We start from the raw sequence: 25,938 nt of genomic DNA, 5'->3' as shown, positions 1-25,938 counted from the left end.
CTTTTCCTGGAAATTTCTTATGGTTTCTTTGGCACGGGATTTATCAAATTTTTAGTCCCACATTGAGTAAATTAGGAGAAGAATATGTATTTATAAATAAAAAACACCGTCACTGTTAATAAAGTGGTAAAACAGTTGAGAGAATTTGGAGAAGGCGTGATGGATAAGTCATTAATTTCTACCGGACGGTTTTGCATTTTGCCGCTGATTTTAATAATAATAGACCGAGTCTTCTATTTTTTTTAATGTAGTTGTTGAAGGAAAGGAAACTACAAAGGCTTTCCACGAAGCAAGTAATTGTAGACTCACTTGTAAGCGCAGCCAATTCCACTTCGAATCCGTATCTTTTTTAGCAGCGCTTCTCCGTCGGAATCCATGGTGGATGGGTCAGTAATCCTTGATTCCGGCCTAGATGACGATGAACTCGCCTACGACCTCCAGTTGAAAGAAGTCATTGCCCTTTCACAGACCCAGTTTTCTCCCCCTACTTCCTACTCTCCTCCACCATCGGCTTCATCCCGATCGTCGCCCTTTCTCGACGACGATAACGAGATGCGCTATGCGACTAACCTATGGACGTATCTGACCTCCGATGACGACGGGATGGGGTACGATTATCGGATGCCCTCTGATACGGACGTATCTGCTCTCCTCGATCCTTTATTTGATTCTGAAAGTTACAGATTGTATTTCAAGGGTTTGGTCGGCAAAGAGACCGCCGGAGACGTAACGATCATTGCGGTGGCTGTTTTCGATTCGAGAGATGATTTATTGATACATGTGAGGAAGCCATTGGAAGCTGCTCGAGAAAACGAGGCCGTCAGTCCCGAGGTTGCTGAGCTTATGGCCTTAATCAAAGGGCTTGAGGCGGCTCTTTCCCTTCACTTGGAACGAGTTTCCTTCTTCTGCGATGACTATATGCTTCACCAATATGTGAGTTAGCGTACATTTCGAGCAAACATTATGAAATATTTGATTCTGCCGTTTCATGTTCTTGTTCGTTTTGCTGTAGATGTTAATTCTGTTCTTGTTCATTGTTGGATTGTTCCGAGCCCTGATTGTGTTCATTGTTAGATTTTATAGCATAAACATTATAATATTTGATTCTGCCTTGTCATGTTCTTGTTCGTTTTGCTGTAGATGTTAATTCTGTTCTTGTTCACTGTTGGATTGTTCCAATCCCTGATTGTGTTCGTTGTTAGATTTCGTGGCATAAACATTATAATATTTGATTCTGCCCTTTCATGTTCGTGTTCATTTGGCTGTAGACGTTAATTCTGTTCTTGTTCACTGTTGGATTGTTCCAATCCCTGATTGTGTCCATTGTTAGATTTCGTGGCATAAACATTATAATATTTGATTCTGCCCTTTCATGTTCGTGTTCATTTGGCTGTAGACGTTAATTCTGTTCTTGTTCACTGTTGGATTGTTCCAATCCCTGATTGTGTCCATTGTTAGATTTCGTGGCATAAACATTATAATATTTGATTCTGCCCTTTCATGTTCGTGTTCATTTGGCTGTAGACGTTAATTCTGTTCTTGTTCACTGTTGGATTGTTCCAATCCCTGATTGTGTCCATTGTTAGATTTCGTAGCATAAACATTTAGTGCTATCAGTGATTGATTACCGAATGCAGGTTACAGGCAGATTACGGCCAAAACTGAGCAAGATTGCAAGTCTAGTCGAAAAAGTAGCTTTTCTACGAATGCAATTCTCTTATTGTGAACCCTTTTTGGTAGAACAAAATGTGATGAAAAGTGCCTTTAAATTAGTAGAACAATCCACAGCTTCTCAGATAAATGCAGAAACTAGCAACACCCAGAACTTGCTAGAGAACTGCAAGATTTGTTATGTAGATAACGAATTGGATCAAATGTATACTGTTAATGACTGCCTTCATAGATACTGCTTCTCTTGCATGAAAAAGCATGTTGAAGTGAAGTTTCTTGATGGATCTGAGGCAAAATGTCCTCATGAAGGCTGTAAATCGACAGTGGGTATTGAGAATTTTGAAAAACTTTTCCCTCCAAAAGTAATTGAAATCATTCATCAACGCTTCAAAGAATCTTCCATCCCTTTTTCAGAGAAAGTTTATTGCCCACAACCCAGATGCTCTGCTTTGATGTCGAAGACTGAAGTTTTGGATTATACAAAAGACATTCTTGGAAATGCAGAGCAATCTGGAGCTAGGAAGTGCATGAAATGCCATGGACTTTTTTGCATCAAATGCAAAGCCACTTGGCACAACGACATGACGTGTGAGGAGTACAGGAAGTCAAGCCATGGCACTCAAACGGAAGACGCAAAGCTGAATTCTCTGGCCAAGGAGAAGCTCTGGCAGCCATGTCTGAGATGTGGCCATTTGGTTGAGCTTGCAGAAGGATGCTTCCACATCGTTTGCAGGTTTGCTTTCTTCTTTCTCCTCTTGCATTTCTGCTTGCAGAAGGAAGTCACCTCGTTATTTGCTGATGTTCTTCAGATGTGGACATGAATTCTGCTATTCCTGTGGAGCTGAGTGGAAGAACAGGCAGCCAACATGTTTGTGTCCGATGTGGGATGAACATCTTATCTTAAATGATGAACAGTAATGGATGGATGTTGGGGAGATTGCTTGAGGAATTCAGGGCGGATTATAGGTTTCTCTCTAATCTTAAGTGATCATCATATCTTTTTACTATTAATTACTACATTGATTGGCTGTGCTAAGCTTAATAATTACATTCTTATAAGGCAATAATATATTCTTGAACTATGTAGGTAAATTAAGTCGATTTTGTAACTGCCCAAACTCATTCTTAATCGATATGGTCAGTTTTCACACTTTTGTAAAGAATGTTTTGTTTTCTCTTCAATCAATGTGGGATCTCACAGTCTACATCTCTTTGGGGTCCAACGTTCTCGTTGACACAGCTCTGGATGTTTGATTCTAATACCATTTTGAATGGTCAAAACCCATCGCTATCAGATATTACTAGCTCTTGTCTACGTATCACCATCAGCTTCACAATTTTAAAACGTGTTTTTATTAGGAAGAGGTTTCTACCCTTTATAAAAAAAAATGTTTTGTTCCCAGTCTTACAATTTACTCCTTTTGGGCCCAACGTTCTCATTGGCACATTGCTTTAACAGCTGCATTTTCAAATTATGAGGGTGACGAATATTTACTAAGGGTAAGTTTGGACGGTTACACTTTTTCTTCTAATGTCATAAATTAAGTGGTTGAACATTTAAGTCTTTTTCTCCATCATTTATAACAATTTAGTCTTTACTTGAAAGAGTAAGAATCTAATGTTTATGGTAAAAGTTTCAATTGTGTGGTTTTTTCTTTACAATTTATAGGCATATTTGGTTTACATCGGTGAAAAACATTAAATCTAAAGAAATATTAATAAATTTTAAATTAAAGAGATTAAGTTAATAAAATTTTTGTATATTAAATTTTAGAGATGAAATTGTTATTTACTTAGAAAGTATATGACATTAAATCAAATATGAAATAACATTTAATGACTAAATTATTAAATTTTGAAAAATTAGTAATTAAAAGGTTCGGATTTGGGGACGACCCGAATCGTGTTGAGATATATTATTTATGGAATATATTTAGAGTATATTTTATTTTATTATCAATATTTAATTATTTTATATTTTCTTCATGGGTACTTTTTGTATCCTATTTAGAGCAATTCCGTGAAAAAAAAAACGGGCGGCGGTTTTGTCCGCCACCACCACTTTCGGTTTCTTTCACCGGATCTGCACCAACCTTCGCACTGCCTACAATGGAGAAACAACAACATATATTCCTTATTCCTTAATATTTAATATTTTTAGTTTCTCCAAAAAAAAAAAAATAATAATAATAATAATAAATAATAATATATATATTCCTTTTAGCTTCCCAAAAAAATTGCTTTTTAAAATTTTAAATTTTATATATATATATATATATATATATATATATATATATATATATATATATATATATATATAATTTAATTAGATTTCTTTCTATTTCAATATTGTGCATAATTTAGAAATAAAGTAGATTTTTAGTAATATTATTTGATTAATTTAATAAAGTTTTCTTTTGGTAGGAATTTTGTCATATTCTTAAACTTTTCCAAATTACAATTTTTTTTAAAAACAAATTATTTATTAATTTATCTTTTCTTCCTATATGTATATTTCACATCTACTCTCTCTTATTTTTCTAAAATTTTAATGATTTAAATTTTTATTTCAAATAATTTAGATAAAAAGATAGTCATTACACCTAATTCACAATAAATAATTTTCTCTAATTCAAAATTAATCCTACTTTATTTACTTCATTTTATAATTGATTTTTATAGTTACTAGAATTATTTTAAAATTTATAACAATTATTTATCACTGCCTATAATTTTTTTTTTTGTAGCATTTCTAAATACTATTTTTTTTTTTGTAGCATTATCCACATATTATAATATAATAAAATATTGTAAAAATTTTGAAAAAAAAGAAAAGAAAATAAAACATAAGAATTAGAAAAAGAATAATAATAAAATAAATATAAATGGGCACGGAAACCAGAGACATTGTTCGAGCAATCCCAAAACCTCTCTGTCTCTTTTTTTTTTTTTTTTAATAAAATAATAATAATAAATTTTTTTTATTATTATAATAAACGAGTTTAAAAAATAATTGAATTCGTCTCCGTCTTCGTGTTCGTGTTCGTGTTCGTCCCCACCCACCACCACAGCCATCACCATTGCCTTTTCGCTTCCTTTTCTTTGTCAACGTTTTTCTTCTACGAACCCTAAATTCTTCTACTTCTCTCTCTCTCTCTTCTTTTTCACTTTGCGTCTCATTGAAGCCTTTTCGCAATCACTTTGTTTCTGTTTCCCCTCTTTATTTGAATTTAATTCCACTTCCAGAACGCTGAATTTTATGCTGCGTTTTGATTCCTTTCACGCCCTCCGCGATCTTACAGTGTGGTGATCTGGTTCTGAGACCGACGGAATGACTTCGACAGTGCCGCCGCCGTCGTATGCTGCTCGCCATGGAGTGGGAGGTGGTTTTGGTGAGCCGGAGAATTTTGGAGATCAAGCTATGGAGTTTATTAAGGCGGCTGGGGAAATGGCTGTGGAGTTTGGGAAGGGGTGTAGGGATATTGTGGTGCAGAGTTTGGGAGATAAGGAGTCGTATCTTGTGAAGACGTTTGGGAAGGGCTCGTACATTGAGAAGAGAGTTAGAGGGCCTTGTGAGAAGGTTTGTGCTAAATTGCGATTCTTCAATGATTACTTGCCCGAGGATAAGGATCCGTTTCATGTCTGGATGGTCATACTGTCCGTTTCCGTTGTTGTTTTGGCAGGTGAAATTCTGGATTCGCTTGTGCTGTATCTGTGTTTTTTAAGCGAATTAATTTCAACTGTGTTCTTCGAATTTTACTTCATTTCAATACTTGGTTACTTGAATCGTTTTCGCGCTTCTAACCGACTGAAGAATTTTTTGTACCTCCCTGAAGAATTTCCTCTGAAGAGTCTCTTTAATGATCTGGTTTGTTTATCTACAGTTTTAAGTTTAGATGCTCAACGCGATGATATTTCCATCTCGCAAATTAAAAAGGTATACATACATCCTCCGAGCGCCAGGCGAGTAATGCTTCCCGACGGTAGATTCTTGGCATACGAGGAGCAAGGTGTTCCTGCGGACAGAGCTAGATTTTCAATGATAGCTCCTCATTCTTTCCTCTCTTCTCGGCTTGCAGGTTGTATCGGAGGGGTTAAAATTTCAAGACATTATTACGTTAAACTATTCCTGTATATCTTTCTGCAACCTTTTCTATCTGTAAATTTGAACGTATTTTCACGGTATTCTTATCCTTAGGAATGCCTGGGCTTAAGACTTCACTGTTGGAAGAGTTTGGCATTCGCTTGTTGACATATGATCTCCCGGGCTTTGGAGAGAGTGATCCTCATCCTCAAAGAAACCTTGAATCTTCAGCAATGGACATGTCGTATTTAGCAAATGCTTTGGGTGTCAATGACAGATTTTGGGTAATAGGGTACTCGACAGGGAGCATGCATGCTTGGGCTGCTCTTAGATACATTCCTGATAAACTTGCAGGTACGAATTAGTTAATTCCATTGTTCTTCAGTTTACAGTTTAGTGCTTAGATCTCAATGTAGAAATGTAACATTACTAAGACAAACAAGGGCTTGTAAGAATCTAGTTTACATTCAGTAGACCATTGAAATAGTATGCCAGGGAGGGATTTTAAGCCAACTGTGCGAGTGAGAGGAAGAGATGGAGATAGGGATATTGGATGATGCGAATACCCAAGTACATATTCAGAGTTGTAATGACACATTGGTGATAGAATCTCTGATGCTCATTGGCATCGTGCTGCAGGTGCAGCTATGTTTGCTCCAATGGTTAATCCCTATGATCCAAGTATGAACAAGGAGGAAAGACGTCGGACGTGGGAGAAATGGAGTAGAAAGCGGAAATTTATGTACTTCCTAGCTCGAAGGTTTCCTACCATTCTTCCTCTGTTTTACCGTAACAGCTTCCTGTCTGGGAAGCATGATCAGATTGATAAGTGGCTGGCATTGTCACTAGGAAAAAGGGTGAGACATTATTATCCACAATCACAGTCGGTTTATCTTCACAATCCTTCTATTGTAAGGTTTCCTACTGTTCTTCCCCGTTAATTGATGATTACACACCTATGATATTGATATGCTAAGAATGTTCTCATGTTTATCATGTTATGACTGAAGACAACTATTGCCCGCGGATACCCAATTCATGTTTTGTAATATTTTCATGTGTAATGTGTAGTTCTAGGCACCTATTGTCAGGCTCTTTGCACAAAACTTCATAGTGATTGGTCCAAGCCATTTAGATCCTGAGACTGCGTAGAAAACTTATACAGTGTAAAGCATCACTTGAGATCTTAACATTATTTTTTCAGGATAGAGCTTTAGTGGAGGATCCTCTCCATGAAGAGTTCTGGCAAAGGGATGTAGAAGAATCAATCAGGCAAGGTAATCCAAAACCTTTCATGGAGGAAGCTGCATTACTTGTGTCAGATTGGGGTTTCAGGCTTCACGACCTCAGATTAGAGAAACGACGAGTAAGATCCTTGATTTATTGGCTCAAGTCATTGCTAGGTGATGTCCAAGAGGAATTCACAGGCTTCCTCGGTCCTATACACATATGGCAGGTTAGATTTTGATTGCTCATGTTCATATTCGTCAAAATTTAACCTTTCCCCTTTACTAAGATGATATCAATGCCCACTACCGATTATAGTGGCCTCTGCTTCCCCTGAACTGGCTGCTGAATGACGTCTAAGCAATACAACTCCTACCTTTTCAAATCTTTTCAAATTCTAATTGGAGCTGTCAATTGTAATCTGATTTTCCCCTTTCCCTCTTGATCTCATATGTTCATTCAAACAGGGGATGGATGATATGGTTGTTCCACCATCCATAACTGATTACGTGCATCGAATCCTACAAGGAGCTGCAGTTCATAAGCTCCCATATGAAGGCCATTTTACCTATATCTACTTTTGTGATGAATGCCATAGACAGATATTCACAACCCTCTTTGGAACCCCACAGGGCCAACTGAACAATTCTCATCTCGATCAGACTTCCTTCGATTGCGACACAGAAGATCTCGAAGCTCAAACCGACAGTGATCCTACTGCAGATTACGAGAGACATAGCTGCTGTAGTTCACTATAGATAATGTAAATACCATACAATTGTTCTGTTGCTTCTCTAGCAGGTATAAAGGGATACAGAAAGTTACAGTTTTCTTTTTCTTTTTCTTTTTCTTTTTCTTTTTCTTTTTTGCCCCATTGCTTTTATAGCAAAATTCTAGTGAACCTGTCAAAGGTGCAAGTTACTCCTTGCAATAGAAGTACAAACAAAGCAGAATTTTGATTTTTAAACTTCATTTACATTTTTGTGCTGCTTTGGATGTCTTGTTGAACACAAACAATCGAATAAAGATCCAATTCATTCTGCTCCGTAAGTTGTGGTCTCAGTGAGTACACAAGCAAAACTTTTCTCTGTGAAACGAATCTGTTTCATTTTGTTACTCTCCATTGATGATATTAATCAGTTTCAAGATCAAAAGGCTCCTGGCTAATTTCTTAAAAGATACAATCCAATGAATAGGAGATGAAGTAAAAATAATGGAAGTCGGACCGACTCTCCTGGAAGTCGTCTTCCACGCCCAGTTTCATCAGCCTCAACAGCATCAATAACTGGGGACAGATAGTCAAAGAAGATGATGAAATCTAGATGACAAGAAACTGAATGAGTTCAGATGGAAAAAGTTCCTTCGACCCCATCTTAGGCTGGCAAAACCCTTCAACCTGAGTCGAAGGTAGCGGTCGAGACTTATCTTTGACCATCATCTTCTATCTGTCTCAGAAATGAACGAGTTTGTCGAAGGTAAGATGGCCCTTTCCTCACCCTCAAGAACGAGTTCGTCGCCATTCCTCAAGCATTCCGTCTTAAATTTCCCCCTGAAACAAATTCAGCAAGTACCTAACTCAAGGAAATGACAACTTCAAATTTGAATCTGCGAAGTTAGAGTTCTGCAATGAACAAGCTTACAGATATCTCTTCTTATTTTCTCTAAGGCCGATTGCCATACCTGGCCAATGATCTTCTCTCCAACATAGACTGGTAACTTTAAATTCAAGCTTTGCGACACGTAAATAGCTCCCCGCTACAATCATCCTCAACATATACCATAAATCAGAGCATCTAGACCATACATTAAAACAGCTTAAACAGAGCGCAAAACAGTTATAAGTTGTAAGAAAGATTCAGGTGCCATTTCTCAGTCCCCTTAAAATTCTATGGTCTTAAAAGAAACTCACTGGCTTGCTAAACTTACAAAATGGGAGGAAATGATATGAGGGAACATTGAAGCAACAAGCATCCCGTGAACAAGACGATTGTCGAATCCAGCATGTCGGGCTAATTCAGAATCAAAATGCAGAGGATTTGAGCCGTGACTCACCTTGGAGTATTCCAACACATCTTCACTGGTGAATATTCTAGTATGGCTCAAGATATCTCCCATTTTGAGCACATTCGAAGTTGAAGAAGAGAAGCATTACAAAGAAGAATTATAAGTAGAGAATAAACCTCTACTACTTAGCATACTTGTAAAGGCCAGTAAGTATCACTCAAATATGTTGCGCCTTCAGCATATGTCAATTAAAAAATTATATGCAGAAGAACAAAACTTCAATGGGAATGCAAGGCCTTGTACCTAACAAAATCCTCAAAAAAAAAACTTAGATAATATCTCCATTGTTTCAATGATAACATTGGTACAAACAGGGTAAAACCTAAACAAAATGATGCAGTGTTCTAATATTCCAAACAATGGGGAATTGGGAGATATACAGCTCTAAAAGATATGATGGCTAAGAGAAAAACTAATTCAATCAAGCAGCAAAGGCAACTTTCTTAACTGACCAGATACTTTAGAATCAAGAAAACTGGTACAAAAGTAATATTCTCTTCTTTTCTTTTGTTATCTGCTTAGCTTACAGGATGCCAATTCTTAACCCAATCCGCCAGAGTTTCAACATTTCGAGCTACATCGTCTACAGTGTCACTCCTTAGAGCCACCACTATGTTCTCCTGATAGCTTTCATTCGCCTCCTCGAGCAATATCTGAAAGATTTCGCATTCAATATTGTTCGAAAGCTTGGGTCCTTCGTATCCCCTGAACCAGACAGAATCCCACAAACGTCTGAGAAGAGAGCCAAAACGGACAGACAAAATACACAAACAGAATAATCATACACATGAACGCTTTAATTTTGTTACCTCTTCGTCAAGCGGTCATATAAGATGGAGTTTTCAGTCTGAAGCACAACCACGCGATCAAACCACCGCTCAGGAAAAAAATCACAGCCGTGATGGTCCACAATGATTCCGCCTTCTTCCATCAAATCCTCCAACTCATCGCAAACCTGAGTAATTTATACACCTTCGGGTTAGCATCAATCTTCAGCCAACAACAGGAGGATGAACCAGCAGTTACTAAAACAAATCAAAGAACAAGAAAAGCAGGAAAAGAAAAAACTAACCAGATCTTCGTTAATGATATAACACTGGAGTTCGTCATCCCAGCCATCATGTAGATTCTTCTCCTTCACAAGGTCTCCGATAGCGACATGACGGAGCTGAGCGGCGTCTGCTAAAGCAGATGACGTTGTTGTCTTACCGGTTCCCGGAGTTCCAGTGATCAATATGTTCGGCCTTTGCCTCTTCCGATCTTGCGCCATCGGAGTAATTCCGTCGTCCACCTTTTATTGTAATTCGTCTGTTAACGGTGCGCTTGCTTTTTAGTTTTCTAGGGTTCTTCCTTTCTGTTCTCTTATTTCTCTAGCTTGATCCTCTGCTTCGACGTTCTGTGTAAGATAATTATGTAACCAATCAAAAAGTGCCACGTCACCATATCTAGTTCACTGGGCTTTCGGCCCACGTACGTCCGAGAAAATAATAATAATAATAAATAATTAAATCTATTAGCAAGATTTAGATGAGTGAATTTAACAAATTTAAAAAATTCATAAATTAAATTTGATAAAATAAATTAAAAATTCAAGGTATTCAATATCGGGCCCCAACGACGCTGGCCAGATCGACCGGGATCGTTGTTTCAATTGCATATTGCGAGCTCCGGCCACCAATCCTGATCTTTTCTTCCATTGAATCCACAGCACTAGAGAAGATCCAGAGACCACATTCAACCATGAAATTCCATATTTCATCTGCAATTTTGTCTTTCTTGTTAATTTTTCTTATCGTTCTAAACACAGCTTCTCTCTGCAAATCTGAAGTTATAACCCTAACTGCGGACACCTTCTCCGACAAGGTACCGTTTGCAAACCCTAATTTTACTCATCGAGGTCCATTTCTTTATTCTCTAAGTGGAAAATTTTGTCTGCGAGGGAATGATTCTCTTGATTTTTGAATCTTATTTGACGATGCAGCATGTTTTTATAATTTTAATTGATCTTCCTATAAAATCGATGATGCGTGGTTGAATCCAGTTGTTTTTGTATTCGAGTTACTCTATGAGTTCGTTGGATTGGAGCGATTCGTCTGGGATTGGTATGGCTACTGTCAGCTGGGATGTCGCAGATTGGGATCCGCAAGAACGAACTGCGGCCGTTCGAATAAAAAAGAAGAAGAAAATTTGATACTATTGTCTAGAATTGTCGAACTTTATTCTGAATATTATTGTGAACAGCCAATGACAAATGCAGTAGAAACTAACTTCTGGTCTTGGTTTTTGGTCGGATTTCGGGCAAACGGGGGCCAACAGTTGAGATCAAATTACTTGCTCGTGGGGATTGAACAAATTTGATTACTGTAGGTTGTTAAGCAGGACTATGATTGGACAGATTAAGTTTGTTGTTCCCAGATTTAGTGACATTGGTGAAACTTGTTAGGAAGGCTCATAAATGGTTAATAGTAAAGTGCATAGAGGGTATGCTTTCATGTCATGACGACCGCCTAATTAGGATTTAATGTACTCTGAATTACCTTGGCAATCAAATCCAGGTGGATAAAATAGTTGTCTCTCGAGAATAATCGAGTTGACTTGGAAACTATGGATGTCATGTCATTTTGAGTTCGCAGGCCGATGGAACTCTCACCTAGTTATTGATACGGTATCGTCTATTATAACTTTTCATTGAAGATTGGTTAAATCAGCTTTCATCTTAGGCTTAAAGCTTTGATCTTTGGCCTAGATGATGCATGGTTGGTTATCTTCCCTTCGGTTTATATGTTATACCTTGATGGATTTTCATTTTTCTTCTTATATCATCCAACATTGATTAATCAAGGATTCAAAATAACAGAACCAATATTTGAAATTGTGGATTCCGACTAAGATATGATTTCACTGAACTTTTTAGTACATTCCTCATCGTAGAAATATGTACTTTTCAGGTAAAGGAAAAAGATACCGCATGGTTTGTGAAGTTCTGTGTTCCTTGGTGCAAGCATTGGTTGGCATTCTTTCTTATCGTAGTTTCCTGGTTTTTATCCTGTCGGTAATCGATTTCATATTGCGTAATTAATTACCTGTAACTTAAATTGCAAATTTCAGCAAGAATTTAGGATCATTATGGGAGGACCTGGGCAAGACAATGGAAGGCGAGGATGAAATCGAGGTCGGAGAAGTTGATTGTGGTTCTCACAAATCAGTCTGTTCTAAAGTTGATATCCATTCATATCCTACATTCAAGCTTTTCTATGAAGGGGAAGAAGTTGCAAAGTATAAAGGTGAATTTTTCCTCCCCTTTTTGTTACCCTTATTGTCTATGTTCTATATGTGTTCCGATTTTGCTTCTACTTTGGCAATTTATTTAATGAAGCCTTGTCGTCTTTCCGCATTCTTCACACGTAAGCACACATCAATTAAAAAAGATAAACTCATTGGTCTAATGAATCATGTTGAGCTTAGTTCAAAGTCTTATTAAACGTTGCCAATTTCCAGCCATCAAAATTTGATGATTAGCAAGTTACGATATATTTGTTCATATCGACATGTCTGTTCATTCACCTTGTGGTTCTGCTATAGATGATTTTTGTTTACCAATATCAGAAATCAGAATGAAATGCCTCATTTCATTATATTCTTGGATCCGGATGAACCCTGATATAGCAGCTATAATTTTATGATGACCCAGGGCCAAGAGACGTAGAATCTCTCAAAAGCTTTGTTCTTGAAGAAGCTGAGAAAGCAGTAGAAAAAGCACAGCAGGACAGTGCTAAAGAATTGTGAAGAAAAAGATACAGAACAGCGATTATATTGGTAGGGAAAACTTTTAACTTATTCACAGGAGTTCTTTCTTACCCATTTCCCTCGAAGATTTGATAAACATATTTGATTTTGACAATCAGATAGATTCCTTTCCATGCTGTGTTAGACTATAAACACTTGAAGCTTCTTGCAATGTTCTTAGAAGAATGCTTAAATTTGGATGGATAGATTTTGACCGTAATCTCAGTGAACATTGTTTTCTGCCTCTTGTGTTTAGACTACTGCCTTTTGGTTGGAATATGTGAAAGATATTAAAGAATTTTGTACCGATAGGTTTATTATATATTATACCTTGCATTATATATAGACAGTTCATTTGTTACCATTTGGAAAAGTGGTTACGTTGAATTTTATGTTATCGATTTGATCATAGCTCAATTGTGTGCTCTTGTTTGAGAGGTCAAAAGTTTGAATGCTTGTTTTGAGGTGTCCAAGCCTTGTTAAATTAACTTGGACCATACCCGGGAAAGAGAGTGCGCGTTTGGATTCCAATGTCCGCCATTGGTTTTCAAGAGATCCCATTGGGAGAGGAGTGTTAAATTATAAATCAAAATTACCATAAATATATTGATTTTGTTTTTTTTGTTTTTAACCTATGTAAATGCTTTTTGTAAAATGACGTAATGAATTGGAATTTTGGGAGTGGACCGGGTAGGCAGGTAGCAGGTAAATGCCAGAATGTGCTCATGGTGTCGCTACTTTCCGAAACCCAAACCTCAACATATCCATCTTCAGTGCACTCTCTCTCTGCCAGACTCTTTTTTGGCCTAATTATTTGTGTATCATTATTACTATAATAACCTTATAGTACAAATAAATAAATAAATAAATAAAACCTTTTTGGACTTTCCATTATTATTATATTCCCATGTCATTAAAAAAAAAAAAGAAAACTATTAAAAATTATTTTCAGGTAATAATTTAATTATATTTAATATTTTACCCTGCTCGTTACTTCCTTTTGTATATATGCATGTTCCTTTTGGTTGAGGCAAAGCTAATTATTTACTAAATTTTAATTTAAAATTAATTTAATTTTAAAATATTATATTTTAAAAAAGAATCTAAATTATTCAGGATAAATCATCTTTTAAAAAAAAAAAAGAATTAAAAATCATACGAAAACTCTCCAAGGAAGTGAATATGTAATTTTAAAGCAAATAAATGAGAATTATTGAAATCGGTCCACGCATTTGGCCGGTGTCCAGTCTACTTTAAGAAGGGAAGATTAATACCGTTGGATCAGATCGCTCAATATCTGACGGCTGAGGAATAAACCCTAGTCAGATATGCGCCAACAGTTCTGCTATATATAGTCAAAGAGCTCCACCATTCTTTACCTCCACTTTATTTTTTTTGTAAACCTCGTTTTGATTCAGCAGGAGCTTCTTCAATCCGGCTTCTCGATTTTTTTTTTATTTTCGCTGTTTCAGGTTTGATTATATCTTTGCTTGATCGATAATTTTCCTATATCCTTCGTTTGTTCTTTATGCGTGCATGTTGTTTAATCCATTGTTGTATTACGGATTTGTAAGGATGGGTGAATTTATCTAGGTATTCACTTTACGAAGGGGATTTTGAATCGTGTCGTCTATGATTCAGTTTGTGATTCTTTTCAATTGGTTGTTTCGGTCTAGGAAAATTTATCTTCTGTTTCGTGTTCGTTGAACGAGCTGTATGTTGTAGCAATTACGTTGAGGTTATTAGCGTCGTTGAATAATGTCAAGTTTGTGTGATGATTTGACATTTTTTATGTTAAGTTTTGGATGTATTCTTTGTAAGATTTGTTGAGTTTGTGGAGGAGACGTCCTTTTTTAAATGTAAAAGAGGAAGTTGCAATGACACTGTTTACGGTTTTCATACCATTGAAGATCTACGAACTAGATTAAGTTTATCTATCAATGGATTTAATGGTAAATTATCGATGATATATCGTTTGATTTGCCTGTATAAAGGATATTGTTCGATAAGCTTATCGTTTGGTTTATCATTATTAACTTTTTCAGTTCACAAATTTAAAATGGGGAAAGAGAAGGTTCACATTAACATTGTGGTCATTGGCCACGTCGATTCCGGGAAGTCCACCACCACCGGACACTTGATCTACAAGCTTGGTGGTATTGACAAGCGTGTGATTGAAAGATTCGAGAAGGAGGCTGCCGAGATGAACAAGAGGTCCTTCAAGTATGCCTGGGTCTTGGACAAGCTCAAGGCTGAGCGTGAGCGTGGTATCACCATCGATATTGCCTTGTGGAAGTTTGAGACCACCAAATACTACTGCACCGTTATTGATGCTCCTGGACATCGTGATTTCATTAAGAACATGATTACTGGTACCTCACAGGCCGATTGTGCTGTTCTCATTATTGACTCCACCACTGGTGGTTTTGAAGCGGGTATTTCCAAGGATGGTCAAACCCGTGAGCATGCTTTGCTTGCGTTTACCCTTGGTGTTAAGCAGATGATCTGCTGCTGCAACAAGGTAAGGTTACTGTTTCACATATATGGTTAAATTTGATCATGTTAATGTATTTTGGTTTCGTTTTAAACTCAGTTTGCTTTTACCCTTTGTAGATGGATGCCACCACTCCCAAGTACTCGAAGGCAAGATATGATGAAATTGTCAAGGAAGTTTCTTCTTACCTCAAGAAGGTGGGCTACAACCCTGATAAAATCCCATTCGTCCCCATCTCTGGTTTTGAAGGAGACAACATGATTGAGAGGTCAACCAACCTCGATTGGTACAAGGGCCCAACCCTCCTTGAGGCTCTTGATTTGATCCAGGAGCCCAAGAGGCCTTCAGACAAGCCACTCCGTCTTCCACTTCAGGACGTTTACAAGATTGGTGGTATTGGAACTGTCCCAGTTGGACGAGTTGAGACCGGTGTACTCAAGCCAGGAATGGTCGTCTGTTTTGGCCCTACTGGATTGACAACTGAAGTTAAGTCTGTTGAGATGCACCATGAAGCTCTCCCAGAGGCCGTTCCAGGTGACAATGTTGGATTCAACGTGAAGAATGTTGCTGTCAAGGATCTTAAGCGTGGTTTCGTTGCCTCCAATTCCAAGGATGACCCTGCCAGGGAGGCTGCCAACTTCACTTCTCAAGTCATCATCATGAACCATCCAGGACAGATTGGCAATGGCTATGCTCCAGTGCTTGATTGCCACACCTCTCACATTGCCGTGAAGTTTTCTGAGATTCTAACCAAGATTGACAGGCGATCTGGTAAGGAACTTGAGAAGGAGCCTAAGTTCTTGAAGAACGGTGATGCTGGTATGATAAAGATGGTTCCCACCAAGCCGATGGTGGTGGAAACATTCTCTTCATACCCTCCTCTTGGACGATTTGCCGTGAGGGACATGAGACAGACGGTTGCTGTCGGTGTCATCAAGTCGGTCGAGAAGAAGGATCCAAGTGGTGCCAAGGTTACCAAATCTGCAGCCAAGAAGGCTGGAAAGTGAACCGTGCTTATGAAACCTCAGACCTTCTCGTCTGAGGTTTTCAAATGTCCGAATAATAAAGACCCGGTTTCTGTTGGTGCTGTTTTGTATGGTGATCATAGTTGTTGGCATTGGTTATCAGGTACCCAATCTCAGAATTGGGTGCTTGATAGACGGTGGCGCAGCTATGTCCTCTTATAGTGTCTCTTTTTTGTGTCGTTTGTTTGGTCCTCTACTTTCCTGGTCCGTCCTGCCCGAGTTCGACATGGTTTGGTTCGTCCAAAGCATTTTGGACATACCCCTGCATACTATTATCATTATAGCTAATATCGTTGCATATTTTTACAGTGGATTTTCGTCTTGATTCTACTTGGAAGATCTTGGTTTATTACAACAGATTAATGTTGATATCAACGGGGACGTAACCTTGTTTAAACTGAAAGGCATGTGAAACGTGGTCTCATTTAGTACAGACATTTTAGAGTGTCATATCCGGCCTATCCTCTCTCACGTCCTTTTCTCCTTTTCCCTCTCTTCCTAAATGATTTTACTTTGCTTTGTTACTAGATGACAAACATGTTCTTGATTTTTTTGCAAGGATTCGAACCATGAACCTATGAACATTTCGACAATTTAGAGCCAAAACCAACTCCAAACTCCAAACTCCAAAAAAGATGGAAAGTAAAATTAGAAGAGGATTACATTGAACCATCATCCAGTAAAGTTGGAAACATAGGAGAAGAACAATACATGAAGCTCCAAATCAGGATTTTGACAAAATATGAAAATACAGATCCGAAACCAAACACAAAAAAGTTGAGATTGTGGAATCATGGACAGTGTTTTCGTAATCTTAAGCGGCTTTTGCAGCCGAAGTTAATTTGGTTTTTTCACACAAATCATGAAGATCTCCATCTCCAATAGCTTGGATGATGTATCTGGTGAAGCCGATTCCTCCTGTATCGGCGGCACTCGATGATCTTCTTCGCCTTCTCATGGCTTCCCTCCTTCGATCATGATCTTCCATCCTACCACAAAAACAAAACAGAGTTTACTCGCACAAAACAGAGAGAGAGAGAGAGAGAAAAGAGAGGTTAAAGAAACATACTCTGTAGAGAGAGAACGATGAGAGAGAGAGAAGCCGGAAAGACAGAGAGGAAGACCTGGAGAGAGGAGCTTGGACGGCATTTCTCTCCACAGTACGACGGCGACGAAGAAGAAGAAGAAGACGAAGAAGATCTGTAATTCTCGGGAGGGAAAAGGAGAGATTAGAAAGAACGCAAAACTGAGGAATGGGTTTTTATTTTCTTTCTTTACGGTTTTTTTTTTTGGGCTTTTTCAGACTTCCCCCCCTCCGTCTGAAAAGAATACCAACAAAGCTTTATTTCCAATTAATAATCATTTTTTATTTTCTACTTTTAATAAATATAATTAAATATATATATACTAATTAACATTTAATTATTTAATCATTACATAAATTAATTTTTTAAAAAAAAAAAAACAAATTTAGCTATTATTAATCTATTAAAAACAAAGAAAGGGTTAAAAAAAAGGACATTTAAAGCTGAATGTTTCGCCAAAACCAACCGCCTGTCGCTGTAATTAAATGGCCGATGACGTGGAATTTATTGAAGTAGCACCGATCTTCGTGCACCCAATTTCTTTTTTAAATAAAACAACCCAATTTATGTCTTAAGTTTATTTTTTTATACTAATTTTTTTTTTCTTTTATTATCTTTCATTTCCTATACGAGAGACGACTAATTTTAGCATGTTTTTGTTATCATTTTCATATTTCTAATAATAATAATAAAAAAAAAATTGTTATAAGCTAAAATATTTTCTTTTAAGTTTTTGTGATTGAGAAAAAAAAAAATAAAAATAAAAAAAATAATAAAGTGCACCTAATTAGTATAGATATTAACTATTTATTCTTTTGAGTGTTTCTTTAACCATTCTATCCTCAAGATCAAAGATATGATATCGATTCATTTATATACCCCTTATTTGAACGTGTTCGTTTCATTATAACTCAACTAATTATACATCGCAATGTCATAGTTTTTTTTTTCTTTTCGATACATTGATTTATATTTTCTATTAAATCACATACGTGTATACCATTAATAATATTTTGGAATGTAACATACTTACCAAAAATGAACCCTATTAAAAAATGCTACGAACCATCCATTTTCGAGGTAGAAAATGACTAAACAAGAGAGAAAAATATCTTTCAATCAAAACAAAAACAAAAACAGAAAACAAAACAAAGCAAAGACCTGAAAATAGATACAGTTTTTGTGAACTTTTTTTACCACTAAAGAACAAGAAAACATAAACACCACCAACAACAAATGTACAATTCAAACGTGTAAGTTAAGAAGATAATAAAATGTTGTCTTGAAGTTGTCCTTTTGCTGTCATACGAGGACGGGCCTCGGACATGATAATGAAAATATTATCATAACCAAGCAGCTGGCATTTAAAGTGATGTCAAATCTCCAACCACAAAAAAGAAACAGATTTTACAATAACAATGAATTTTAAGCTGACTTTTCTAGCATCAATAATGTATTTCAACTATAAATATGCATCAAACATCACAAGAAGCAGTTGGATCTAATCTGGATGGAATGGGAAGCTTTTCCCTATACAAATTAGAAGCAAAAAAGTTCTGCAACAAAAGCAATGGAAGGTTTACTTCGCAGGGGAGATGGCGCCGTCACCCGTTCTTAGTGGGGTTCTGGTGTCGGCATCATATCTTCTGCTAAGCAAACCGACCATTTGAATATCGAATGAGAAGAAAAGAGATTGAAGGTAACGTTTTGGTTTGTGTCATTCTCTTGTTTATGGTAATTTGAGACTGTTCATGGAATGTTTTTGTGCTTTAGAAACTTTAGATCACTTGCTGATACAGATAGTTTGTAAATGGTTGATTTCCAAATGTGAAGGCAACTTGAATGATGAGGAAGCAGTGAAGTATAGTATCGCTGATGAATGCATGGGTGTCTTTGTTCTTTGTTTCTTTCTTGCAGGGTGAGGATACTAACAAATTCAAAATATCAAAGATTGCTGTCAGTTAAAATGTTCCGTTACAAGGGTGGATAGTTTATGTAACAACCCACGCCCACCGCTAGCGAATATTGTTTTTGAATATTGTCGTTTTTCCTTTCGAACTTTCCATCAAGGTTTTTAACTAGGGAGAGGTTTCCACACCCATGTTTCATTTCCCTCTCCAACCGATATGAGATTCACAATCTACTTCCCTTCAGAGTCCAGGGTCCTAATCTACTTCCCTTCAGAGTCCAGGGTCCTAATCTACTTCCCTTCAGAGTCCAGGGTCCTAATCTACTTCCCTTTAGAGTCCAGGGTCCTAATCTACTTCCCTTCAGAGTCCAGGGTCCTCGCTGGCACTCGTTCCTTTCTCCGATCGATGTGGGATCTCACAATCCACCCCCTACAGAGCCCAGCGCTCTTGCTAACACACTGTTTGGTGTCCACCCCTCTTAGAGGTTCAAGGTTCTCGCTGGCACACCGCCCGGTGTTTGGCTTTGATATCATTTGTAACAATCCAAGTCCACCGCTAGCAGATATTGTCCTCTTTGGACTTTCACTTTAGGGCTACCCCTCAGGTTTTTAAAACGCTAGGAAGAAGTTTCCACACCCTTGTAAAGAATGTTTCCAACAGATGCGGGATCTCCCAGTTTACCCGTTGAAAATTAGTTTGTGTACTAAATCATTAATATCTAAATCTGTTAATTCTAACTGTCTTGGTCGAATGATCGACTTTACTTCATTCAAATCAAAGCATGTCAAGCAATAAAGTAGGCTGAGACTAATAATGAAAAAGCAACTGATTGTGATTATAAAAAAGTCAAGAAAATGAAGTCAACATGCACTGAGTTGGATATAAACAGATAGTTCCAAGTAGACATTCCATACAATCCAATAATAAGTATCTAAGACGCATCTAACTTTTGATATGTCAATTGTTTCACAACTCTTGATCCGAACAGCGATTCATGAAAATGGAACCTGAAATAAACGAGGTAGCTTCAATCTACCATGATCCTTCAGCGCCAGAAGTGGGATTCTCAAAAGCAGCGTAGTTCCAGAATGTTTTTAAGGAGTAAGGTTGGGAGATTGTCACGCCTTCTTCAGTTATTTTTGCTATCTGCAAATGCCAAATTAGATGATGAGAGAATAACGCCAGCCATTGAAGACTATAACCAGTGATCAAAACACAGGTTCCAGAAACTAGAGAGATCGTGGTGGATGTAGCTATAATCAGTGAATCAACATGGGCTAGGCTGGGTTCATTAATATATACATATTTAAGAAACCAAGCTAGAGTTTTTGGGCATGCGCATAATCTTGCTGAGCTTCATTCTTAAGGCATTCCTATTTGAAAAAAATTTCGTACAAAGGTACACAAAAAGACCACAAAAGGAGTTCAAGAACTAACTACAAGAACGGATTCCAATCCAAAAGAATCAAACCAGGCCAATGATTTAAAAAAAAACAAAAGCATGATGGATGGACACCCATAAGGAAACCTCCTCCAATGATCTCTCCACCCTTCTAAAAAAAACCTATTATTCCTCTCTGGCCAAATACCCCATGAAGCAGCAAAAAAAAAAAAAAAAAAAAAAAAAAAACAAGCATACCACTGGGTTGGTTAAGTGATCATTAGGAACAAGGATAGGTTCAAATGCCATAGTTGCAAACTCCCTATGATATTGAAATCTTATGGGTTTCACAACCAAATGTTGGATGGTTATCCAGTGAGACTAGTGGATATGCATATAAGCCGGCTGGACACTCACAAATATACATAAAAATGAAAGTGATAAATGTAGCTCTAAAATGATTCAAACCTGGAGCTTGTTGACAGCCGACCTATCACGGTATAAGAGTACCCTCATACATTTCTCCAGCAATTTCACACCTTCTTCATAAGTCAGGTTCTCATGCCACTCATCACGAAGAATTGGCCGTGCAAGGTGGTTGCCAAAACCAGTAGTAACATGGTCATCTTCAAAAGTTACACCTATCATATTAACCTGCATGCAAATGGTAAATTGTTAGCTGATGAAGCATCTAAACTTAAAATTAATTGAATGAGAGGTAAGAGAACAAAAGATCTACCGTGCCGAGATACTTTTGCCCATTTTTTACTCCACCAAGAACAAGTGAGTTCCAAAGTGGGTTGAACTTGTTCCGCCTGTTATACATCACTCGAGTCAAGTAGCTATGGATCTCCTTGGGCCCGAGAGCATTACCATCATCCCACATGTTGTCATACAAGCTGCACCATTCACAATACAATAGGAGATTTCGCTCAACCTCTGTGATTTCCAATCCAGAACACCATGCATTCCCAATGAACATATATAAAGAACCGTGAGAGTAAAGCAAACCATCTTAGGCTTACATGAGCTCATCGAGATTTCGCAACAACTCCTGAAAATCACTAATTTCTCCACTTGCACCAAGTAGAGAATGTTTTCCAATAGCTTTGATTCGCTCCACACTCTTATACCGCAATGTGGAACCATAGGAGCCTGTAGTTAAAATATCATATACAAACACAATTCCATTATAATTTGCCAACGCATACATCCGAGATTCAGAATCACTTAAAGAAAGAAACATCACTTCCAGAAGTGTTTTGCTATCAACAAGTAAAAAGTGATAAACAAGCTGACAATCATCAACAACTTTCTTTTGAACCATTGTAGAAAGACATAGATACAATATAATAGACAATTAATTGGATATTGAAGAAAAAGAATGGGTAAGATTTTCCACTGACCTCCCAAATCGGAAACCATTAAAATCCCATCTTTGTATTTGATGGCAACCACGGATGTCCCAGTCACATAGGGATACCTATTCAACAACAGAAGTTATAAACAAACAACCAGGAGTTCAAATGCTAAGCTGATTCCAAAACCAAGACTTCGCCATTCATTCACCGCTCAACTCCCAATTGGAAAATCTTAGGTCATTAAAACCCCAAAACTCCCAATTCTAGAACATAAAACTTAATGTCTAACCAAAAAGTATCCACGAACGCAAACAGAGAGAAAGAAAACGTACTGTGTTCGTTGAATTGGAGCTTCGGGGCAGAGAATACCATGGTTCGCCTGGTTGGAATCAACGGGCTGCAATAAAAAATCGGGAGATCGATAAATGTTAGAATCGGAATGTAAAGAAGAATAGGGAACATCGATTTGAGCCGATGAACTTACACTCATTATCGGATTTGGATTAAGTTTCAGCCAAACGGATTAAGAACAGAATCGATGTCGAACGTCGCAATGAGGTTTGAGTCTTTCCACTGCTTTAGTAGAGATCTTCTTTTCCCTTCGCTCAAGAAATGATTTTCATATCCCTCCCTCTTTCCCCAGCTCTGCCCTAAACGCACCGTTTTGAGTTTTTATTTTATTTTATAAAGTTTTTATAGCTGGATAAGATGAAATTTATAATTTAATACTTTAAATTGCTAATATAATTAGATTATTTAACCTTTTTATTTAAATAATATAACATTTAAGTTTTATTTTATTTTAATTTCTATAATTTTAAATGCTAGATTTTAGTTTTATACTTAAAAAAATATTTAAATTAATTTATATGCTAATTTATTCTTATAAATTTAGAAGAAAAAAAAAAAAAAATAGTTTTCTATGTATAAATTCGTAAGAAAATTTTATTATGGTATATGAGTTATTATTATTACTATTTAACAAGTTTTGATAGGGAGAAAACTTCAAATGATTAATTTTATGTATATGAATATCTTGGGCTTTAGACACTCGCCCTACTAGAAAGTCGCTCCCAAATCACACTGCTTGCAAAAGGGAAATCCCTTTATCTACCCGCAGTAGTAGATCCTGTTCAAAGATTAGGGGTTGCTCGAAATCTGTCAAAGACTCACTCTTACCCTGAAGATCAGACGAAGAATCGCAATCTATCGCGCGCTGTCGACTCTTTAAGGGAAGAAAAACGTCGTCTTCGGGACGAGAAAACGGAAACCACCTTTTTCAAAAGTTTCTTCCTGTGAGTACGAGATGGCTGAGTCAGAAAGTCTTAGTGAGACGTATAGTTTAATGCATGTGGATGGTTGACCGCTGCCCCCCGAAAAAGGTATACCCCATTTATTGATGGACAAACTCTTCCTGGCAGAACCTCGTGAATTTTTAGAGAAAAAAAAAAAAAAAAAAAAAAGCCACCAAACGACCTCTCATGGATTGAGTTACATAGTGCCACCCAGGTTTGGAACCCACTTTTGAGAAGTGAATGTGCACACATGCATCATCACCTCATTGGTCCGAGGTCCAAGAGGTCCATAGAAGAAAAATTAGATATTATTTCTTTTGCCTTTTTTTAGAAGAGAGAAAGAGTCGAAACAAAGGGTACGCTCTCTAGAAGAGTTTCTCGAGGTTGTTCACTTTCATTTGGTCGCTTGGTATCTTGAATGAAACCTCTTTGCTTGCGGGGGCAGGAGTGGCCTGGTGATCCCTAAGTTGCAGCACGTTTGGTCGTTAACTCCTCGCGCTGCTACCGTTGTTTCTAGGACCGATCGACGCCTCACCTGCATAGGTACCTACATAGTGTAGTGTCGGTGGCACATTCAACATAGCGTTTGGACTCATGTGCCTTCCAGAACCAGGGGATAACTTACTTTATTCGAGGACAAATAAAGTATCCTTACCAGTGTCGGTGACATCTTCATTGAAATATATTGTATGATTGATGTCTCTTGGTTCATATCATTCTCCACTTCTTCGAGAGGATTCGTCCTCGAATCTTATTTGCTAAACTTTGCTACAAAAATAACTTATGGAAATACAAAGAACCTCACAACACTCTCTGACGTGTATACCCTCAAGGGATTTTAGGTCACTTTGTTTGCACTCATTTACACAAATGAAGCTCTCATTCTCACCTCTCAAAATATTTAAATAGAGCAGAGATTGAATTTTAAACTCTAAGTCGATTAAAAACTAAAAAGATAAAAATAAATAAAAATTAAATTGAGAAGAAACACAAAGGAAACATATATCCGATCTTGAGCCTAAGGCTCTAATACCAAATGATATGTGGAAATCACTACAAGAGGAGTAAGATTCAGATTACCTTGTTGATCGAATATCTCAAGGCAAGAACATTGTTTGAGATTCGAATCACTCCACAAGCAAGATCGATCATGTCTAGCTTGAATGATTCTTGTTGATCAAATATCTCAACACAAGAACACTTGTTTGAGATTTGAATCACTCCATAAGCAGGATAGATCATGTCAAAATTGAATGATTCTACATGCAACCTAAACTACATTGAATTGCAAAGAAACTTAGCCATTGGCTAAAGAAAGCACAAATGTTTTTTTTTACTGCATTTTCCAAGTCTACTTACAAATACAACATACATGACTTTATATAGCCTCAAAATGTAACCATTAAATGATTCCAAGAGTTGTAACATTCATACTTTATTGATATGGAAATCAACTCAAGGGAAAGTATGTAACGGATTACCTTGATGATCAAGATCAAGAGTAAAGAAAACTCGTTTCTAAACTCGTGTTCGAATTACTCCACAAGAGATTTGATCAATACCACTTGAATGACTCTAGCATGCAAGTTCTAAACACAAGAATTTGCAAAGAAAAAACTTAGCTCTCAACAAAGATAAAATAGAAATTCTATACTTAATTCCAAAATGTGATGTCCCTAATCAAAGAAAAGAAGGTTTTATATAGCCTTTACAACCTTAACCTATGTGACACATAACTCCCAAATTAAATTGGCTAGTAAATGAAAATACCCATAACATCCACATTAAAATGGCTAGTTAAGGGTGGAATATGGTAACCTAGGTGGGTTACAATATAATCATAACTTCTATATTAAAAACTGGCTTAAATATGACAAACAAATATTTAAATTATAATTAAATAGTGCATTGAATGAAATGTGCTTATTAGTGGACTTTCCATAAATTCAGTGAGTTCATTAATGCACCTTTTTCTTGAAGCTCAACTTTGCATAACATATAAGGGAGGTCTCCAACGTCTTCTAAAATTTCCTTTGATGAGCTCACCATAGCTTGAAGGTTTGTTGTAGCATCTTGGCTCTCGTTCTTGTAATTGGACCTTGAGGTATGGAAATTCCTTAGTCGTGGTTCATATCATTCTCCCCTTCTTGAGAAGGATTCGTCCTCGAATTCCAGCCATCACCTGATCAACAACATTAAAAGTTGCACTAACACCATACTTACCAGGTAAATCAATTTTATAAGCATTGTCGTTGATACACTCAAGAACTTGAAAAGGTCCATCTCATTGTAAAAGCTTAGATTTTCTTGGAGTAGGAAATCTTTCTTTTTCGGAAATGCACCCAAACCCAATCTCCTGGCTTGAAGACGCAAGGCATAAGGTGTATTTAGTAGTGCTATGAACAACCCTATTATATGCAAATTCTATAAATGGCAAACAATCCTCCCAGGTCTTAAGATTCTTATCAATAATAGCCCTAAGCATTGTAGTCATGGTTCTGTTAACAACGGTAATTTGTCCATCCGTTTGAGGATGACAAGTAGTTGAATATACT

The 25,938-nt window shown here is 37.1% G+C and overlaps 6 protein-coding genes, 1 long non-coding RNA gene and 1 pseudogene across 10 annotated transcripts; 4 read left to right on the top strand and 4 right to left on the bottom strand.

The window, feature by feature from the left end:
* Window positions 1-159: 159 nt before the first annotated feature.
* Window positions 160-2,834, top strand: LOC111794438 (E3 ubiquitin-protein ligase RSL1). The gene is made up of 3 exons (XM_023676453.2): window positions 160-933; window positions 1,638-2,404; window positions 2,481-2,834. Exons 1-3 carry the CDS (start codon window positions 376-378, stop codon window positions 2,587-2,589), a joined length of 1,434 nt encoding a protein of 477 aa, XP_023532221.2. The 5' UTR covers window positions 160-375; the 3' UTR covers window positions 2,590-2,834.
* Window positions 2,835-4,683: 1,849 nt separating this feature from the next.
* On the top strand, window positions 4,684-8,032 carry LOC111794432 (uncharacterized). Of its 2 annotated transcripts, none has more exons than XM_087123974.1 (6): window positions 4,684-5,354; window positions 5,556-5,750; window positions 5,870-6,109; window positions 6,395-6,666; window positions 6,960-7,211; window positions 7,450-8,032. In XM_087123974.1, the coding sequence occupies exons 1-6, from the start codon at window positions 5,003-5,005 to the stop codon at window positions 7,738-7,740; spliced, it is 1,602 nt and encodes a 533-aa protein (XP_086980100.1). In that variant the 5' UTR covers window positions 4,684-5,002; the 3' UTR covers window positions 7,741-8,032. The 2 variants fall into 2 exon arrangements, with proteins under 2 accessions (XP_086980100.1, XP_023532213.2); XM_023676445.2 differs by having other exon boundaries at window positions 4,685-5,354; window positions 6,395-6,612.
* Window positions 7,810-9,181, bottom strand: LOC147792676 (3-hydroxyacyl-[acyl-carrier-protein] dehydratase, mitochondrial-like; annotated as a pseudogene). The gene is made up of 3 exons (XR_015421111.1): window positions 8,909-9,181; window positions 8,623-8,737; window positions 7,810-8,531 (listed from the first exon to the last, which is right to left on the bottom strand). The product of XR_015421111.1 is annotated as a 3-hydroxyacyl-[acyl-carrier-protein] dehydratase, mitochondrial-like (transcript).
* Window positions 9,182-9,298: 117 nt separating this feature from the next.
* LOC111794501 (adenylate kinase isoenzyme 6 homolog) lies at window positions 9,299-10,403 on the bottom strand. The gene is made up of 3 exons (XM_023676542.2): window positions 10,119-10,403; window positions 9,856-10,001; window positions 9,299-9,751 (listed from the first exon to the last, which is right to left on the bottom strand). The coding sequence occupies exons 1-3, from the start codon at window positions 10,314-10,316 to the stop codon at window positions 9,565-9,567; spliced, it is 531 nt and encodes a 176-aa protein (XP_023532310.2). The 5' UTR covers window positions 10,317-10,403; the 3' UTR covers window positions 9,299-9,564.
* Window positions 10,404-10,627: 224 nt separating this feature from the next.
* PDIL5-1 (PDI-like 5-1) lies at window positions 10,628-13,076 on the top strand. Its single transcript, XM_023676551.2, has 4 exons — window positions 10,628-10,909; window positions 11,995-12,053; window positions 12,155-12,330; window positions 12,738-13,076. Exons 1-4 carry the CDS (start codon window positions 10,787-10,789, stop codon window positions 12,830-12,832), a joined length of 453 nt encoding a protein of 150 aa, XP_023532319.1. The 5' UTR covers window positions 10,628-10,786; the 3' UTR covers window positions 12,833-13,076.
* A 1,088-nt stretch (window positions 13,077-14,164) lies between these two features.
* LOC111794446 (elongation factor 1-alpha) lies at window positions 14,165-16,659 on the top strand. Its single transcript, XM_023676470.2, has 3 exons — window positions 14,165-14,304; window positions 14,878-15,353; window positions 15,446-16,659. Exons 2-3 carry the CDS (start codon window positions 14,892-14,894, stop codon window positions 16,331-16,333), a joined length of 1,350 nt encoding a protein of 449 aa, XP_023532238.1. The 5' UTR covers window positions 14,165-14,304; window positions 14,878-14,891; the 3' UTR covers window positions 16,334-16,659.
* A 328-nt stretch (window positions 16,660-16,987) lies between these two features.
* On the bottom strand, window positions 16,988-17,773 carry LOC111794529 (uncharacterized). The gene is made up of 2 exons (XR_002815100.2): window positions 17,421-17,773; window positions 16,988-17,340 (listed from the first exon to the last, which is right to left on the bottom strand). It is a non-coding gene; the product is annotated as an uncharacterized LOC111794529 (long non-coding RNA).
* Window positions 17,774-20,160: 2,387 nt separating this feature from the next.
* LOC111794482 (proteasome subunit beta type-4) lies at window positions 20,161-22,736 on the bottom strand. 2 transcript variants are annotated; one of them, XM_087123676.1, is made up of 7 exons: window positions 22,573-22,736; window positions 22,421-22,467; window positions 22,134-22,210; window positions 21,753-21,882; window positions 21,467-21,626; window positions 21,196-21,381; window positions 20,161-20,492 (listed from the first exon to the last, which is right to left on the bottom strand). In XM_087123676.1, exons 1-7 carry the CDS (start codon window positions 22,576-22,578, stop codon window positions 20,379-20,381), a joined length of 720 nt encoding a protein of 239 aa, XP_086979802.1. In that variant the 5' UTR covers window positions 22,579-22,736; the 3' UTR covers window positions 20,161-20,378. The 2 variants fall into 2 exon arrangements, with proteins under 2 accessions (XP_086979802.1, XP_023532284.1); XM_023676516.2 differs by having other exon boundaries at window positions 22,421-22,485; window positions 22,573-22,735.
* Window positions 22,737-25,938: the final 3,202 nt, after the last annotated feature.

This window comes from Cucurbita pepo, chromosome 5 (assembly GCF_057944985.1).
Source record: "Cucurbita pepo subsp. pepo isolate OVF chromosome 5, ASM5794498v1, whole genome shotgun sequence".
Classification (NCBI taxonomy): Eukaryota; Viridiplantae; Streptophyta; class Magnoliopsida; order Cucurbitales; family Cucurbitaceae; genus Cucurbita; species Cucurbita pepo.
The sequence above is the reverse complement of the archived record's forward strand: the minus strand, read 5'-3'. Positions and strand labels throughout refer to the sequence as shown.

Excerpts from the sequence above, each read along its gene's own strand:
- LOC111794438 (XM_023676453.2), top strand. The coding sequence starts at position 376 with ATGGTGGATGGGTCAGTAATCCTTGATTCCGGCCTAGATGACGATGAA. Across the intron at positions 934-1,637 it reads ACTATATGCTTCACCAATAT|GTTACAGGCAGATTACGGCC; the intron begins GTGAGTTAGCGT and ends TACCGAATGCAG. Across the intron at positions 2,405-2,480 it reads TGCTTCCACATCGTTTGCAG|ATGTGGACATGAATTCTGCT; the intron begins GTTTGCTTTCTT and ends GATGTTCTTCAG.
- LOC111794432 (XM_087123974.1), top strand. The coding sequence starts at position 5,003 with ATGACTTCGACAGTGCCGCCGCCGTCGTATGCTGCTCGCCATGGAGTG. Across the intron at positions 6,110-6,394 it reads CATTCCTGATAAACTTGCAG|GTGCAGCTATGTTTGCTCCA; the intron begins GTACGAATTAGT and ends ATCGTGCTGCAG. Across the intron at positions 7,212-7,449 it reads GTCCTATACACATATGGCAG|GGGATGGATGATATGGTTGT; the intron begins GTTAGATTTTGA and ends TCATTCAAACAG.
- LOC111794501 (XM_023676542.2), bottom strand. The coding sequence starts at position 10,316 with ATGGCGCAAGATCGGAAGAGGCAAAGGCCGAACATATTGATCACTGGA. Across the intron at positions 10,002-10,118 it reads ATATCATTAACGAAGATCTG|GTTTGCGATGAGTTGGAGGA; the intron begins GTTAGTTTTTTC and ends TAAATTACTCAG. Across the intron at positions 9,752-9,855 it reads TATGACCGCTTGACGAAGAG|GGGATACGAAGGACCCAAGC; the intron begins GTAACAAAATTA and ends TGTCTGGTTCAG.
- PDIL5-1 (XM_023676551.2), top strand. The coding sequence starts at position 10,787 with ATGAAATTCCATATTTCATCTGCAATTTTGTCTTTCTTGTTAATTTTT. Across the intron at positions 10,910-11,994 it reads CGGACACCTTCTCCGACAAG|GTAAAGGAAAAAGATACCGC; the intron begins GTACCGTTTGCA and ends TGTACTTTTCAG. Across the intron at positions 12,054-12,154 it reads GTTCCTTGGTGCAAGCATTG|CAAGAATTTAGGATCATTAT; the intron begins GTTGGCATTCTT and ends TGCAAATTTCAG.
- LOC111794446 (XM_023676470.2), top strand. The coding sequence starts at position 14,892 with ATGGGGAAAGAGAAGGTTCACATTAACATTGTGGTCATTGGCCACGTC. Across the intron at positions 15,354-15,445 it reads TGATCTGCTGCTGCAACAAG|ATGGATGCCACCACTCCCAA; the intron begins GTAAGGTTACTG and ends TACCCTTTGTAG.
- LOC111794482 (XM_023676516.2), bottom strand. Across the intron at positions 22,211-22,420 it reads GCTCCAATTCAACGAACACA|GTATCCCTATGTGACTGGGA; the intron begins GTACGTTTTCTT and ends GTTGTTGAATAG. Across the intron at positions 21,883-22,133 it reads AATGGTTTCCGATTTGGGAG|GCTCCTATGGTTCCACATTG; the intron begins GTCAGTGGAAAA and ends TTTTAACTACAG.